The sequence below is a fragment of the Gouania willdenowi genome, chromosome 15, assembly GCF_900634775.1.
Source record: "Gouania willdenowi chromosome 15, fGouWil2.1, whole genome shotgun sequence".
NCBI classification, from domain to species: domain Eukaryota; kingdom Metazoa; phylum Chordata; class Actinopteri; order Blenniiformes; family Gobiesocidae; genus Gouania; species Gouania willdenowi.
Genome location: NC_041058.1, coordinates 11,666,796 through 11,684,868, shown reverse-complemented (window position 1 = coordinate 11,684,868; position 18,073 = coordinate 11,666,796). Strand labels below are relative to the sequence as shown.

Below are 18,073 nucleotides of genomic sequence, written 5' to 3'. Positions count from 1 at the left end.
TGGCTAATTTTCATGCATTACTGTGCATAATATTATAAGAGGTTTAGCTTTTCTTCCATCGCAAAACAAAATCGGAAATTCTTCCGACTGGTCTCATTTTTTAGTCTAGAGCACATTGACAACCTCCAATAATATTGTTACCTTTTGTTCAGTTTGCAGTAATATTTTTGTTTACAAAAAAGGTGACATTCTGATATATGGACACCTTCAATGCTTATTATATTTTGCACAGTGCTGTATGTCTGGTCATATTTTACTTTATTTTTGTATGCTCATTTTCTCCAAAAGTCCACATTGGGCTGTGAAAATGACTCGCATCACATTTTTTACATTTGAATTTTTTGTGCACAAAACAAATACTCTTTGTCACCTGATTGAAAAGTGCTTATCATTTGATTTCACTGAAAAGGTTACAAAGTCAGGACGAGCAAGTTACTTTGTCTCATATATGAGGGAATCGTTCAAGAAGATGAAATTGCCCAAATACTGTCTGCCAAAGGTAAGAATAAATGAATAAATGGATGAATGACAGCATGACGAGCACAAAACAATATCAGCCTTTTTGGTGTTTCATATGTTTTATTCTCATTGTTGGTGGAATGTGACAGTAGATTACTTATTTTCTCTCGTACCTGTCTCCCACCTCGTCTTCTTTCTTCCTGGCTCTAACAGGACATGCATATTATCAGTACAGATGAGAAACAGGTCTTTGCCGCCGTCCAGGAGTGGAATCAGAACAACACCTACAGCCTGTACATCTCCGACTCCCCCGGGGTCTACTTTATTCTTTCATTAGAAAACCTGAGAACCAGCAGAGGACCTGCTGGTAACCTCTTGGTCGACTTTTATAAGGTGCGTCGTTAGCCGCCGCCTTCTTCACAGACTCGTGCACAGTCTCTTTTTTTCTTCACTTCTACACAATCACAGAAAGCCAAGCTGTGATTTTATTCATGCTGCATTTCTTTCACTGATTATTATGGTTTTTTTAATGGCTGGACTTTGATTAAATAGAGTTTTTATTTCTCTGATTTCAGAAAGTGGCATTTATTCATTCCTTAAAATCAGTCAGCATGGGCACTCTGGGCGAATGTCGGATCTTAATTGCAAGACAAAAGTTGCATCTCTGTCAGCCTAAATTGTAAAATTGATAGGGAAAAAAAAACTTGCATATTTTTATTAATCAGGTTTTCAGTTTTATCATATTTATTCATGCAAAAACTCATATCCTAACAGTGGAGAATTCACACGTGTAAAACTCAAGACCCAGGGGGGAAATCAGGCCCTTTAAAACATCCAAATCAGCCCACAGAGGAAAGTAAAAAACATGAATCACTGTGTAAATGACCTAATAATTGAGTTGTAGATATCTCAGTAGGGTTGCACAGGCGCACAAAATATTTGGCAAATTTTGATGGGAACTGGAGCTCGGGTATTTTGGCAATATTAAATAAATAGAAACTTTTCATGGGATACATTTATTTCATTTAACAAGAATTTAGGGAGAATTAATTAAGTCACTGTATCATATAATATAAATATTGGCTTGCATGCAAAAATAATACTTTTTTTTTTTTTTTTAAACCCTCAATATTTCAACAGATTTATTTGGAAATAAAACTTTACAATTATTCAAGTGGTGTTTCATTGAATTTGTGACAAATTCAATGAAACTTTACAATATTTGCAGGAGGTTTCCATGCTTGTATAACATTTTTACTCTCAAATTGTTGAAAGAAATCCTAATTTTGCTCAATCCTTGAATTATTTGACAAGATTCCCCCAAATTTAATAAATATTCTCACTACCTGTCACGTATTGATTGGATACTGTCGTCGCCTTCTATACCATATACTTTTGATTGATTGATTGATTGTTTATTCACTATTCAATGTACATTACATATACACATGACTCTTTTTGAATTAACATAATTAATCAAAGTCTAAACACACAAAAACCCTCAAATTTCTTGGCGGAAAACAGCCCAATCTGGCAACAATGTTGCAACGTCATTTCTTCAGCCTGTCGATTCTAACAGACGCAGTAGTTTTTGTTCCGTTCTTCACCAGCCAAAATGGCTCGTAACGCTACAATGTTACCTACCAAAGTAATTTTTACCCACAGTTGGTGGGTTGGTGGGTGTTAATTTAAAGCCCTGTATACATATAAATATACCAAAAATATGTTACCAACAATGAAAAGTACTTTAAGTTGATCTATTGAGCTCTTATATGTAACAGTATTATTTATTTTTATTTTTTTATATATATTCCAGTCATTCTTGTCCTAAGAACACCTCCTACATTGTTCACCAAGATAGACCCTTTACCTTTATAATCTCGCTCTCTCTCTCTCTCTCTCTCTCTCTCTCTCTCTCTCTCTCTCTCTCTCTCTCTCTCTCTATCTATATATATATATATATATATATATATATATATGTGTGTATATGGATATACATTTTTTTAACTTTTATATTATTAATACATGGAAATGCAAAGTAGCACGAATGTTGAAACCGTTCGATTCCCTACCTCTGAGGTCAAACTTGTCCGTATTTGTCCCCTGAAATAAAATGAGTTTGACACCCCTGGTTTAACTGTACTTATTATATACATTACTGTACTTATTATATACATTACTGTCTACACACTACATCCACTGTCACAATGTTGCTGGAAAAGCCGACATTGGGGTGGTAAATGTTAATCATCAATATCCTGGTAATGAAATGGTTAATCAATATGTGAAAAACTCCAAAAATAAACTACTTTCTTTTGTTTTCTTTCTCAGGTTGAAGGCATTAATGGCATGTACCTTGCCAACAAACTGGTAGATAATCACATCAAGACTTTTATCACCTACAACAAGGGACAGACGTGGGCTCTGCTGCCAGCTCCTGCTACTGATGTGGCGGGAAATAACCTTCACTGCATTCTGGTGAGTTTGAGCCTTTTGGGGAAGGAATGAATAAATGCCCTAATTCATGCAAAATTAAGCTTGTGACATATATCATTCATCAAATGTTTCAAGCTCATCAGCTGCGCTTTGGTTCTTGTCTGAGCGATCCTTCGCATCCACAGCGTCAGCTCGTCTTTTTAGCTCTCTAAATGACACGGGAGATGCTGGCTCGAAGATTCCCATTATCATTGTGAGGCAGAGGGTATCGTCATGTTTAGTTTCAGGGGTCCAGACTTTCCATTAACCTTAGTGATTTCAATTTACTACCTGTAGTCGAGATGGACTAATGAATGTTAGATTACACTGAATTACATTAGTCGGCTCTGTTGTAATTCAGCAGATATAATGTCCATCTAATCTAGTCAGTACGTTCCGTAGAGACTGTTTGGGAATACCTACGGTCAAGGTTGGAGTCAATTACACTTTTGAATTACAATTACGTCGTCAATTGTCTATGTTCAAATACAACTCGGTTACGATTATGTTGACCGACATTTTTTCCAATTACAATTCAAATTACAATTATTGTTTTACCCCTTGAGCAAATTACAATTGCATTTTTAATTACTGAGCCTTCATTAAATAACCACATAAAACGTAAGCTTTCTCTTGTGTTAGCTTTCTGTTAGCATCTCTTATGATAACGGGTCGTTTTGACCCATGTCCTAAATCAGCTGTAAAATACAATAAAAAAATATTATCTATCTCTTGGTTACCTTGTTAGGCTTCCTAATCAATGAAAATATTGGTATTAATATTTTTGGTGTGGGCGTCTGAGCCTTTTTTCTGTCAGTATAGCCCTGGATTTAAATTATTTAAAAAAAAAAAAAACAAAAAAAATGGAGAACTGAGAGCAAAAGGAAAAGTTAATATGAAACACATTTTAAGAATTGTTAACTATGTAACGTTATTTATTAACTTATGTTTTTGTTTTTGTTTTTTCAAATGTATTTATTTACAGAATAAAATAACAAAACAGGCTTCCATTCATATCACAATCACAGCCACAATCAACCACCCATTCATAGTGTTGTGACAGGAAAGTGAAATATAAATGGAAAAGGAGCGCAAAGCAAATCAAAATGAATAACAACAGAATGAAAAAGAATCAATAAAAATACAACAACACAATTAGCAAAACATTTATAAAATAACACGTGGCACACCTTTAGGAAAGTACACCTAATAACTATATATCTCACTCAAGTAAGCAGACATTCCATTTCTTTTCATGTTCAGTTATTCAGTTGTTATTTGTTGCTATCATTGTTTCTTGCATATACTGATGATAAACTCTATTCCTAAAGTGTTTTATGCATACGTTTGATGTAGTTTTAGCTTCAAAAATGCACATTTTACCCAGCAGAAAAATCATATTCCAAAAGTATGTATATTTACCCTCAAAAACACATAAAGTATTCTGTGGTGTTATTTGTAAAACAATATTTATAGACCTTAACCATGACTGTAACTTATGTATTAGGCTAAGCCATAGAACTGTAACATGGTTTCCTAGATTTCCGTTCAATTATTAAATTGTAAATTACAGTTTTTATATACTTTCAAATTTGCCATTTACAAATACATTGTTGTCATAATTGTAATTAATTATCAATAACAATTGACTCCAACCCTGGCTACGGTATATTCTTCAGGTTATGGCAGGGTGTCTGTCAGTTTTACGCACGTGGCACATGCTGAGCCCACTCCATCCTAACCTGTTTAAAAAACCTTATTGATGTTTTTCTGTGTGCTTTCATTTGAGAGATGAGTGAAATGATTTGAATCAATTTTCCCAGTATTATCAGTGCATCTTGGAGAATTTTAATTACATGCCTTGTTTGCTTCAGAATGAAACAATTGGAGTGCCCTCTATGTCCCCTCAACCGTTTTTCTAGAAGAGAAGACGAGAGGAAGAAAGTCTCTTTGTTTTTTATAAATGTGGACGATTTTCCTCTCATTTGAAACAAGCGAAAGCAAAGATAATTACAAATCCTTTCTGTTGAGACCCGTGAGGTACATGTTGTCTCAGCCGGTGCTGTTGTGGAATCTGTTTGGTTGACAGCCATTTTGCTCGCTGCATCTTCATCTGGAAATGTCAGAGAATCCCTACACATCTGGACCCATCACCAGCAAAAAGGCCGTACCAGGAATCATCGTGGCTACAGGTACTGGTAACAATAACAGAGAATATTCATATGCATTTGCAGTTTTCTTGAGGAAGGCCTTTTACACTGAAGAGCTCATGCAAAGCCCTTTTTCTGCCTTTGATATATTAAAAAGAAAAAAGAAACTTTATTTCCTGAATGTCATATGTTAGGGAAGTTGATTAGGTTTTCTGTGGTTCTCCGACCTTTTCCCTAAATGAACACTGCACTCCTATTTCATTTTTGCAAAAGGTTCAGGGTTTCATTTTTTTCTTATTCTTTTAATTCAAACGTCTTTGAACCAAAACTTTAATCTTTAGTCTCTTGTATTGTGCCTGTTTGCAGTCATTGAAGTCATTATAATGTCTATCTAAATCCAACATCTTTTAATCGTTCTCACAGTTCAGTAGACGATCCATCATAGAATACACTTTCATCAGTAGATTTTGCATTGGTATGTTGTGGAGTCTTTCATTGTGGGTAAATAAATGCACTCTGTCTGAAATTATTTGTGTTTTTCTGCTCAGGAAATATTGGACCAGAGCTCTCCTCCACCAACCTTGGAATGTTTATAACTTCAGACGCAGGAAACAGCTGGAGACAGGTGAGACCCATACTGTAATTTCACTTTTGTTATATTTCCACCTTTAGCAGCTATTATTATCTAGAACAGGGGTTCTTAACCTTGGGGTCGCGAGATGCTGGGAGGGGGTCACCAGATGCCTTTTAACAATTTCAGCCCATTTTAGCTTATTTTGATCATTTTTCTGCAACTACATCAAACTTGTCATATTTTAACCTATTTTTTCTTGTCCTATTTTTGCTCCTTTTAATGCATTGTTGTTACTTTTTTCCCATTTCTGCCACTTCTCCATCAAATTTCAATGCCTTTTCACTGTCAAGACATTTTCGGCACTTATAAAACCTTTCCGCCACTTTTCCCACCTCATGTTCAATTCAATTCAACTTTATTTGTATAACGCAATTTGCAACAAAGTCATCTCACTGCGCTTATTAAAATATAAAATTCATAATAACAAAGAAACAACCCAACAAGATCCACATGAACAAGCATTTAGCGACAGTGGGAAGAAACAACTCCCTTTTAACAGGAAGAAATCTTCAGCAGAACCAGGTTCAGAGGTGGCAGCCATCTGCGTTGACTGGTTGGGGTTAGTGGACAGAAGGACCAACAGAACAGGATAGAGAGATAGAACATCAGAGTGTCCCAGACTGGTTGAGCCGTGAACCGCAGATCAGGAACTGCCATCATCAGCTTCACGACACATTAAACAGAGCAGAGAGAGAAGGAGGAGGAGAAGGCACTGACTGCAGAAAAACATGATACAGTAATATCAAGTCAGCCTGCCTTGGGCCTCACTCCTAGTGGCCTCGTCAATACTTATTATAAAGGTGACGAATCTCTTCCCGTTTATTGGTAAGCTAACAGCGACTCCAAGGTCTGTAAATGTGACCGTTCACAGCCCATGTCCGCTCTCGCGGTTAGATTATGTTATGATTCAGTCCTGTTTATGCGGACTGTAAATCATGACTAGCTACATCAGAATGTGAATCTCTTCCCGTTTATTGAACCAGTAAATGCGACCGTTTACAGATGAGCCCATGTCCGCTCTAGCGATTAGATTATGTTACTGTATAATTCAGTCCTTCAGTGTTGCATATATTGACCCATTATTGTCACTTTTAACCTCTTTTCACCATATGTCATACTTATTTTGGCCAATTTAACCACCTAATTCATGATTTGTCATGCCCATTCTTTGCCACTTTAATCTAATTGTTCCAATATTGACACTTTGAACCCTTTTTATTACCTTTTGTGTCCATTTTTTGGCCGCTCTAATTTGCAACTTTAAACCAATTTCCGTGGTTTTTAAAACCTCATTTCACCACCTTTTTATTTCGGCGTAAAACAAAAATTTACATCTTATTTACTAGTGCGCGAATAATAATAAACTTTCTGGGTAACAGTGGATATTACAGATAGATGAATGGATTAATGTGGTTATCACAGATTCATATCGCAGGAGGACTGAGAAAATAAAAACTCATTAAGCGCATTAGTCTTTTGAACTGATGTTGCGCTGAATCAATGACTAGATTGTGACTTCTGTTCAGATAACATTGCCTTACCTCTATTATAAATTAAAAAATGGGATGAATTAGGAAGCTATATGTTGTCTTTTTCCAGTTTGTTTTGCAGATATGTGCCTCGATTTTTATTTTCGTCTGTGTAAGCAAACCCAGCGTTTTTGTGTGTGTTGCTGCAGATTTTTGACGAGGAACACAACATTTGGTTTCTTGATAATGGGGGGGCTTTGCTCGCCGTTCTACATGCAACAACGCCAATCCGACACCTATGGTAGGTGTGACTCCACTTCCACAATACCATAATTACACACCACCGAGTCTGTAGGTGTTGACATTCAAGTGGGAAATAGCCTTGGTGTAATTTAGTTTTCCAAATGTAATTGGTTTCAGTGTATGGATTTATGTCTCTAAATGCTAATGAGCAACTTTCTCCTGCTATCGTATCTGAATATGTGGCTTTTGAGTTGTCATTTCCACCAGTGGAGAGAGTTGCAGCTTTTTATTTTTGGTTGGTTGAAGAGTTTAAGTGCATTAGTAAATTATATGTGAAGCAAGGTTTAAAAATGAGATGCCCCCATATTGTAGGAGCATTGTAACATCATTTATTACTCACTAAATCCCTGTCAACAGTGATTATTCACAGAGAAAGGTGAAATTAAACCCAAACATCTATTTCTGGTGTCACTATCAGAACGAAAATAAAATGTGTTGTGCTGTTGCCTTTAAATGTTACTTATTTCCTGAGGGCGTTTGTTTTAATTGGCAAATGTGTTGAAGTGATGTTTCTCTTCAAAGATAATTAAAGAAGCAACATTTCTCAACTGCAACATATGACCCAAATTATTTTTTTATGTTTCTTTTTGACTAGTTTTGTTTTGAATGTGTTATATATTAAAGTTAAATGCTTTAAACCAGGGGTGTCAAACTCATTTTAGTTCAAATATATTATATTATCTAAAGTGGGTTGCAGATTTTAGGCAGAAAAATTGGTAATTGAATCATTATTGTCTTGAGTTTAGTTTTCTACGTATAAATAATTAATAAAATATGTACGGCACTGATTATATCAAAGCAATAAGTGACAGATATCAGTCCCTGCAGGATCTTTACTTTTAATTTTTTCAATTTTGCAACCCATTTTTATGTAATTTGTGGAAATTTTGTTGAATAATTTGAAGGAATTTAGGGTAATTTAGAAGTTCTTTTAATAATACGAGATTAAAAATGGCTGCCATCATGTGTTATAAACATGGGTAACATTTGAGCAATGCTAATATTATGGAGTTTTATTGAATTTGTGTATTATTTGGAAATGTTTAAAACTGAATTAGCTGGTAATTTACATCATGTCTTCTGACTTTTTTGCTTACTGCTGCGGGCCGAATTGGATGCCACAAAGCCTAGGTTCGCAAAGTGGGGTACGGGTACCCCCAGGGGTTGTCATAGGTGGTACGTGAATGAAAATTGAAAACATTATGACAACATTGGAAACTAGAATATAAATAGAATATAAATAGTTAATGCTAGTAATGTTATTGCAAGGATAATGCTAGGTTAAAGCTGATGTTAAGTGAATGCTAATTAGGCTAATGCTATTTCTAGGCTAATGCTTGGTTAATGCTAATGCTAGGTTGATGCTATTGCTAGGCTAATGTTAATGCTAGGTTAAAGTTAATGCTAGGTCAATAATTTCTAAGCTAATACTAGGTTATTGCTAGGTTAATACTCGGTTAATATTTATGCTAGGTTAAAGCTATTGCTAGGCTAATGCTAATGCTAGGTTAAAGTTAATGCTAGGTCAATGTTAATGTTAGGCTAATGCTATTGCTAGGCTAATGTTAATGCTAGATGAATGCTAGCTAATGCTACGCTAAGGCAGGACGACGCGGACAGAACCGACATCCTCACTTGCATTTTCTTTAGGAAATGTTATTATTATGTATTATTCCTAGTATAATTCAGGGACAAATTTCACTGCAGTTCTACATTGTATATGACATTATGTTTATTAAGTGTGCAGGAATAGCTGGGGGTACATGGCTTCAGGTTAAAGGTGTGAAGGGGTACTGGACTGTGAAAGCTTTGTTAACCACTGCCATAATTGTCGGATTTGAGTTTGACACATCTGCTTTAAACACTTAAAATCAAATGTTTTTTCACCCACCACAAGAATAACTTAAAAGCCATGTAATGATCTTTGTCCTTTCCTGTAGGATCAGTCTTGACGAAGGAAAAAAATGGGACCGCCACAGTTTTTCTTTGGCACCACTGTATGTGGACGGCGTTTTAATGGAGCCGGAATCTGACAATCACATCATCACGTAAGCAGTTACTGTTCAGGAAAAGCATGAGAAAATTTCATGTTTCTCTGCAAATTTGCAAGAATATTTCAAGATGACTCAAACGTTTCATCATTGAAAATGATATCCCACTCTGTCAACATTAATAACACACATCAGATGTGGAAGTGTTGCATGATTTAATCCCTGAGTAAGTTCCTTTTTCAAATTAAAAAGGTTTTTTGGACACTTCAGTCATCGGTCGGAGTGGCAGCTAATCAAAATTGACTACAAAGGCCTTTTTACCAGGAGATGCATGGATGGAGATTATCAAACATGGTATCTGCACAACAAGGTGATGGAAATATTAAGCATTTCGGCTTTGTTTGGGTTTTTTGGTTGCGTTTTTCAGAATTTTTGTGCCATTTTTTTTTTTTTTTAAATCTTCCAACAGGGAGAACTGTGTGTGATGGGTGAGAAGCAGATCTATATGAAACGAAGGCCAGGAAACCGTTGTATGCTCACCCAGGACTATTCCAGGATCTATTCATCAGAACCTTGTCCCTGCACAGCCTATGATTTTGAATGGTAAGAAACTGGGTTGGAGTCAATTATAATTGTAATTGCGTAAATTGATCATTAATTACAATTATGTCATAATTATTATGTTAAAAATCTGTCGTAATCCTAATTAAATTGTAATTTAGTTTAGGGAATTGTAATTGCCATTATGAATAATTAAAAAAAATGATAATTGAATGCAGAACTGGGGAACCATGTGTGTGTACAGTTCTACACATATGTAGTTAACAATAATTAAAATGTGTTTCATATCAAGCTTTCCCACATTTTACCATTTTTTAAAAAATGACATCGAGGGGTATACTGACAGAAAAGGCTCAGACACCAACACCAAAAATATTAAAATCTTATTTTTTTTTTATTGATTAGGAAGCCTAACAATGTAACCAATAGATAGAAAAGAAATGAGATGATAGATATTTGTTTTTAGTTTATTTCACAGCTGATTTATGACCCGTTATCTTAAGAGATGCTAACACAACAGGAGGAAGGGTAACTTTTATTCGATTATTTATTTCAGGCTCAGTAATTTTCTGAGGGTGAAAAATAATTGCAATTTAATTGTAATTGGAAAAAATGCTGGTAAACTGTAATAGCATCTATATTTTAATAGAACATGGATAATTTAAATGTAATTGTAGCTGAAAAATAGTAAAATAGTTGTCTTACTTTGCATCTCAAAATTGAATTTACCCCATGTTTATGAATAGAACACCCTCTTTAAATATCCATATCTGTTGTGGGTAGATGGAGCTATCTGTTGACAAAGAATCAATTTTGCATCTTGCATATTAAAACGATAGATCTCAATCATAATCACACATGAGAAATTTACAGTATAACCAATGTGACTGCATTCATCACATCTAATTATAGTTGGAAACATACAAGCCTTTCATCGTGCGATACTGTAATCTGCATAATGTCAAGTGACTTATTAGAATTCAATTAATAATAAATTCTTAAATGAATTTTGAATATCATTTATCCATCTGCTTGAAATTCTGTTTGATCTTGCTTGTCCCTGCTTATGGTTCTTAAAATATTCTCTAAAGCTACAACTGCAAAGTGTTTTCCTGCTCTACAAAAGCCTGTCAAAGCTAGATTACTCTGAGTAGCCGTGTTTATCATTTCATGAAGTGGTGTCTTTTGTTGTGTGTGTGTGTCTCTGTGTGTGCGCTTTTTATTCTTGGCAGTGATTATGGATGGGAACGCCAGACGAATGGAAAGTGTTCCCGTGCTTTTTGGTTTCATCCAAATAGCGTTGCTAAAAGCTGCAGCATCGGCCAAAGCTTCCTCAACAGCACCGGGTAAGTGGCCCCCGATGTTCAGTCCACCTCTAAACAGTATAATTTTGTTCCCTTCATGTTGTCACAAAGAGGAAAATGGCAGTTTGCTGCCTCTTGGCTCAGAAAGCCGCGTCTGAGAGCTGATACGTGTCTCTAACAGTTAAAGCGCAGCACTTTTCAGGCTTTAATAGTTAAACATGACAAGATTAGGAACACTTGACGCTACTGTCTGTATGCTAATGCTGTGTGCTGTTGATGGACGCTGCGTAGATGCGGATGAAAAAAAAAAATGACACCTTTTGGAACACGTTTAATGTTAGGCCAGTAAAAAATACTTCATCTTGTGTACAAAAGACAAAAACTGTATGTTTTCAAGCATGAAAAAGGGCTTTTTTTAATTAGATCTGCAAACAAATCTATTTTTGTGTTGACAATATACCTAATTATTTCTGCACAAACATATTAGAGCTGTTGGCAACAGTGTTTGTTGTGTGTTTCGGGCCAAACGTGGCCGCACGGCTGCGGATTTAAAGGCCTCAAGGCATATTTATTTGATCCCTGCGACAGTGTGACAAAGCTAGTGTTAAATATTAGAAAACTTCAGAAGTTTGTTTGGTTTTTTTTAATTTGTTAAGTGAAAAACATTGCAAAACAGTATGTTAATTGATTTAGAGCTTTAGAGAGTTTGTTTTTAACCTTTTCTTTTATTTAAGGTATCGAAAAGTTTTGTCCAACAACTGCAAAGATGGAGGAAAGAACATGTACTCCCCAAAGAGAGAGGCTTGTCGTCCCAGAGCACCTCAAGGCCTCAGGCTGACCACCAGTCAAGGAGAGCTGAGCGCTGCACTGGGAAGCAATGTTACATTCATGGTCTACCTAGATGATGTGAGTGGGTTTTGTATGTATTGTTTTATAAATCATCTAATTAAAGAATACAGGAAGACACGTAAACAACCAAGTCACCAGCACATAGAAAAACACAAGTGAGCCTACCCGGACATGTCCTCCGAGGATATTTTACAAATTAATGAAATTCCCAGGGACCTTGAATGCATCTTGGGGAACTCGTTAATTTTAAAGACAGTGGCTTTGCTAATATTTGCTCTATAGGAGAAAATCCACCAGTTTCCGAAAGCTAAGGAGTTGCTCTTTACAGCCAATACGGTCCAATTTTACTCCCACGTGACAGAATCATTAATGATGCTGGTTTGTTTTGAAGAAATTGTGGTAACACTTTACTTGTAGTTTTATACATGAAAGCTGACATCACGATGTCATTAATATGACATGACACCTGTCGTTAGCATGAAAAAGGTGTTATGAAGGCTGTCAGTAAGTGTCGTTTGTTACACAAACCCTAACGCTTCATTACCCCAATCCTAACCTTAATCCTAACCTTAACCCCACTAGATCCCTCCACCTAACCCAAAAAATGCCAACATAGCTCCAAAGATGTCATAATTTAGTGAAAGGTGTCATTATTTAGCAAACGACACTTAATGACAGGCTTCATGACACCTTATTAATGCTAATGACAGCGTAATGTCAGCCTTACGTATAAAACTTCAAGTAAATCATCATACACGAGGAAAAGAGAAAGACTAGAGAAAGATTAAAAGTTAAAAAGTTTTGGTATTTAAACCCTATGGACAATAACAGCTTATTTATTTACTGTAGTGTTTGTTGCCGTTGACAAAGTATTCTACGTTTTCTTGAATCTACATTGAGTATGACAAGGCCGGCCGTTTTTGGTAGTCAATATAAGGTCACCCTAACCCACATGTGACAAACTCAAGGCCAGGGGGCCAAATTTCGGCCCTTTAGAACTTTTCCTCAAATTATGCCATGAAATTATCCCAAATCACGGAAATATAAGTGAAGATCCCGTAGAGACTGATATACTCACATACTTTGTCATTTATATATCATTTATACATGAAAATGCAAACCAGGGCACAATATTGATGAATTTGCTCTTTTCCCACCTAAAATCTATGGCCCACCAAATCTCAACTGGTCCATATTTGGCCCCTAAACTAAAATGAGTGACACCCATACCCTTAACCTAACCTTCAGAGTAGATATAATACAGTGTGACTGAAAGTAATTGACAATTCTTGTTTGGATTGATTCCTGAAAAGGATAAAAAAAAAAAAAAACTTCAGTTGAAAACTTTGTGAAAGGCAGCCGATTAAAAACTTAAATCCCTTTTGTTTTCAGTCTGTCAGAACATCATTCCCCCTGTAGCTTCTATAACCTTTCTTCTCTCTAATGTTTGTCTCTTTTCATCCACATTCACCCACAAAATGCTTGTGACAAAGCTTATAGGACATCTCCCTTTCCAGTCTGAGCTCCCTTGTCTTGGTCGTGGACTAACTGAAGCCTCCTGACCTAAGCCGTAGTGACAGCTACTATGTCATACTTTGTGTCCACAGGGAGACTCGCTGAGGACGAGCATCCAGCTCGACTTTGGGGACGGCATCAAGATCACGTACTCCAACCTGAGTCGGACTGATGATGGCATCAGGCACATCTACAGAACGACTGGGATTTACCAAGTGACAGCCGTGGCTGAAAACAACCAGGGATCTGACAGCAGCATTCTGTTTTTACACATCACCAGTACGTGGATAAGAAACGTCATTACCATTTCCTGACGGCGCATATAGTATGAACATATTCTCTTTCATGGAAGCTCACGTTCCTGCACTTCTGAATTACATGCCAGCCATGTGATACTTTTTTTAACAGTGGTCACGTTTACATGGGAGCATTAATTCCCCTTAAATGCAGAATAAAATTGAAATCCTCTTTAAACTGACCTTGTAAACACTTAATTCCGAATGCAAATGTAATTAAACTTAAATCTAAATTGAGTTGCTGGTTTATTTCATTTTTATTTCCAAATTAAATAATTCCTCTTTCTTGTAAACACACTAATTCCGCTTTAAGTTAATTCCGGACTTATTGCACACATGGACATTGGCAAATGGAACAGGCTTTATTGGGGCATAAAGCAACAGACCCACAGAGCTTCATTAATGATGCGCGGATCATTATAAATTTCATTTTTCACTCAACGTCCTGTATAGTGGAGGTAGAGCAGCCAACCAACTGTTGGCTTTGATTGACCAAACTACGGTCTTCTATCTCTTTTCTCCTGCTCCGCGGACTAAAGTGAAACCGTATGTTATTGTTGAGCTGCTGCTTCAAAAGTACAATCAAAATAAAAGTGAAAACAGTTCTTATTATCATGTTCGCCCCCTGTCCAATCAGAACCCTTCCCAACCCTTAGACCTAAAGCGGAATTGAATAAATTTAGAATAAACCTGTTTTCCATGTAAAACTCAGTTTGAATTGCAGAATAATTTCAATTGAAATAATTAAAAAACATCATGTAATTGTGGCCAATTTAGCCTTGAAAAATGCAAAAACACACACTCTGTAGGTCCAGTATTCTATTTTTGAAGCCTGTATGGATATGTGTTGCCCCCCCAGGTCCAGTGGAACGTATATATCTTTCTACTCCTGTTGTAGCCGTCAGGGGGAAGGAGGCTAATCTGACTATAGTGGTTTGGCCAAGTCACACCAGAACGTTGACCTTCTTCTGGTGGTTTGACAACAGCTCCGAGGTGAGTTGTTTCTCATTCTCTTTAACCACCCACTATATTTCCACACGTACCCTTTTTTTGACCTGCATTTCTCAATTTTTTCAATTATTTTACTCTCTTTCTTGATTTAGTCGTGTTGTTGTCTACATTATGAAAGTAAACCTGCCAAGGATCGACACAAACCATGCAATTAGTAAATATGAGTGTTTACCCTGTGACTTTCTTGAAGCTCAGCCTGTCATATTTATTTATCGAGTGTGTCAACGGTGTTTATTGCAGCAACCTTATCTTCATTATGCAGCACATTTAGGCCTGCATTAATATTGGTATACAACAGGAACTTCAAGTCAAAACACGCTGGTTTTCCCTTTGCAATTCTGAGTGTTTTTCTTGCCGTGTTTCAGCCTATCATTACCTTAGAAGGAAGCATCACACACACGTTCCAGAAAGAGGGGAAAAACAAGGTCACGGTTCAGGTGGCTTCTGGGAGCACCGTGATGCAGGATTCAAAAGTTATAAATGTTAAAGGTGAGTGTCGAAGCATGTCTTCAAAGCACTTTAATTGGAAGTGTACACGGCAGCATGAATATGCAAGATGATATCTCGTTGCCTCTCGGTCAGCAGCTGAAAGATGCTCATGTCAACGCGGACTTGTCTAATGAATAAAAATGTCACAGTATCCAAACACAATCTTGATGAGCAATTAACTTCAAGTCATATGCTGGCAAATGAGTAAAGACAAAACTGCGTGTCGGTTTAATTAAAGGACCAAAGCAGAAGCAGTAGTGTTCATCTTCTATAACAGGCCTCACTCTCACTCTTTAACAGAGTTCTTCAGGTCGCTGCTGTTGTCTTTTTCACCTGCACTTGATGAACACAATCCTGACATCCCTGAGTGGAGGGAGGACATAGGCCGTGTGGTGCGGACAGCTCTATCACAGGTACACCATGTCCTGGGGGATCTTTCCTGGGAACTAGTCTAGTCTGAACGTCATGGAAACCATTGTTGTATTCAGAAAAGACACAGCAGTCTTGATTCAAGCGTATTTTTCTCTTTACATGCAATGACTGCAGACTAAACCAAACCATATTGATGTTTTTTGTCATATGTCTTTCAAATAAGCTTGAGTTCCAATTAATGGTAAAAAAAAATGTGAACTCTAAAATTTGTTCTATCTGCTTGTGGCGCTGTCTCATTGGCCGCAGGTGTCTGGGGTCCCAGAAGAACAGCTACTAGTATCTCTTTACTCAGGGCTGCCAACTACAGCAGAGCTCTTCATTCTCCCTAATGAGCAGACATCCAGTGAGCACAAGAAAAATAATGGGGATGCTCTTCAGACGGTACGCATGTTCCCTACTGACATTTAGAGCTGTTACTGTAGTATTTAATTTCTTATTGGTTATGGTTTTAGCAGCTTACTATATATAGTAGCTACTAGTAGGGTATGAGTGATTCATTATGGTGCATTATTATTACTACTATTTTATTTGCTGATCAAATATATATTTTTTTTATGTATATTATATTAGAGCCTCAGATTTTCCATTTCATACCATAACTATTTCTGTGTCATTTGTGTTTCAGTTTACCCAATTGCATTTTGCTTCCGTTTCATCAGTTTCACCTAATTAGTTATTACTAATGACTATTAATCATGCTAAACATGCTCAATAGGGTTACTTGTGTTAACTATTGTTATCAATGTTATTTTTCTAGACAATTTTGTAAGGTTGCGCAGTGCAAGATTCTGCGTGTCCCTTCATTTGCTAAACTTGCTAGACATATAAGGAATAATATCATGTAAATGCGTAATATTTTCCCAAATATTGTCGGTGAAGATTCAGTCCCTATAGTGCCATGTAGACATTTCCATTTCAGGAGGTGTGCCTTTCTGCTACATTTTGTATTACAAGATTTTGTTGCAAATTTTGACATTTCGGTCTCTGCTGTGCATTGTGGGGAAAAAATAGCATATAAATGTGTGATACTGTCCCAAAACCTATGAGTGAGGGTAATACTTGTTTCATATTGCCATTTCTGCCTAAATGTTGGTTAAAAAAGTCCTGATATATTCCATCACGAGGCAGTTTTAAATATTAATGGCAACTCACTTGTCCCTTTTTGGCCACTGATTACAAACTATCACCGCATCATGTAACACATCTGAGCACATCTAATATTTTGATTCCCATCCATGATGCATGATGCAGGTGCATCTGCTGAATCACGAGCGCACACAAAGGAAAGCGCCATCCATTCTCTTCAGTTGATGCAGTTCCCTGGTGTGTCTGTTTATCCCAAAGCAATTTGGCCAATGCTTCCCAGCCTAAAAAAATGATCATTGGTTCTGGCAAATGAAAAAAAAAAACTTCCTTTATGTGTTCATGCTTTCATGTACTATATGAAAAACCTTCAAACAACAGAAGTGAGAGCAAAGCGTTACAAATGAGACAAGCCAACAGGTCATTGGTTAAACAGCGTTAGTACATTTAAATTATTTGGATTGGAAAAACTTTGTAAAGTATGCAATGTTCTTAACTCTTAATCTTAACTTTGACTCCTGGCTCAAACTCCAGGAAGACGGAGAAAAAAAAAGAAGAAGTGATAATCACTCCACTCCTACAACTTTTGTACAAAAGAAAAAAGTTGCTCAGCCCAAACTCTAAACTTGTTTGCAGAATAAAACTTACTGGTTCATGAAATAATGATGCCATTATAAATCTTTAATGTTTCTCTAACTTCTTTTGTCTTTCACTTTTTAATTAGATACAACAGATATCAGATATTTTTGTCACTGCCCTCAACCAAGGCCTAATCCAGTTTGAACTGAAAAATAATATCCGCATTATTGTCTACATGACTCAACAAACCCTTGGTAAGTTTAATAATTCCTTTTTACTTTTACCGATGCAGTTGCGACATTTAAATGTTCTTTTTTTTTTTGGGGAGTTACAGTGAACAAGATGTTCACATAAATCATGTAATTGTTTAGTTTTGTTCTCTGATCAAAAATGCATTTCTTATTCTTATTCTTACTTATGTGCAAAAGATAAAGTGGTTTTTATTCAAATTGTTTGACATTCATTTTAAACAC

At 36.4% G+C, this 18,073-nt stretch overlaps 1 protein-coding gene across 3 annotated transcripts in view; it reads left to right on the top strand.

Moving 5' to 3' along the window:
* Positions 1–18,073, top strand: part of sorcs3b (sortilin related VPS10 domain containing receptor 3b) — a 113,259-nt gene that overhangs the window by 81,455 nt on the left and 13,731 nt on the right. For 2 of the 3 annotated variants that reach the window (XM_028468419.1, XM_028468417.1), the window contains exons 8-24: positions 410–499; positions 673–852; positions 2,791–2,937; positions 5,024–5,126; positions 5,633–5,709; positions 7,397–7,488; positions 9,431–9,538; positions 9,734–9,851; positions 9,951–10,084; positions 11,275–11,388; positions 12,081–12,252; positions 13,803–13,989; positions 14,866–14,999; positions 15,383–15,506; positions 15,807–15,919; positions 16,185–16,319; positions 17,746–17,854. In XM_028468419.1, coding sequence (XP_028324220.1) covers positions 410–499; positions 673–852; positions 2,791–2,937; positions 5,024–5,126; positions 5,633–5,709; positions 7,397–7,488; positions 9,431–9,538; positions 9,734–9,851; positions 9,951–10,084; positions 11,275–11,388; positions 12,081–12,252; positions 13,803–13,989; positions 14,866–14,999; positions 15,383–15,506; positions 15,807–15,919; positions 16,185–16,319; positions 17,746–17,854 — 2,137 coding nt within the window. The remainder of the gene's footprint in view (positions 1–409; positions 500–672; positions 853–2,790; positions 2,938–5,023; positions 5,127–5,632; positions 5,710–7,396; positions 7,489–9,430; positions 9,539–9,733; positions 9,852–9,950; positions 10,085–11,274; positions 11,389–12,080; positions 12,253–13,802; positions 13,990–14,865; positions 15,000–15,382; positions 15,507–15,806; positions 15,920–16,184; positions 16,320–17,745; positions 17,855–18,073) is intronic. The other variant, XM_028468418.1, reaches the window with a different exon arrangement.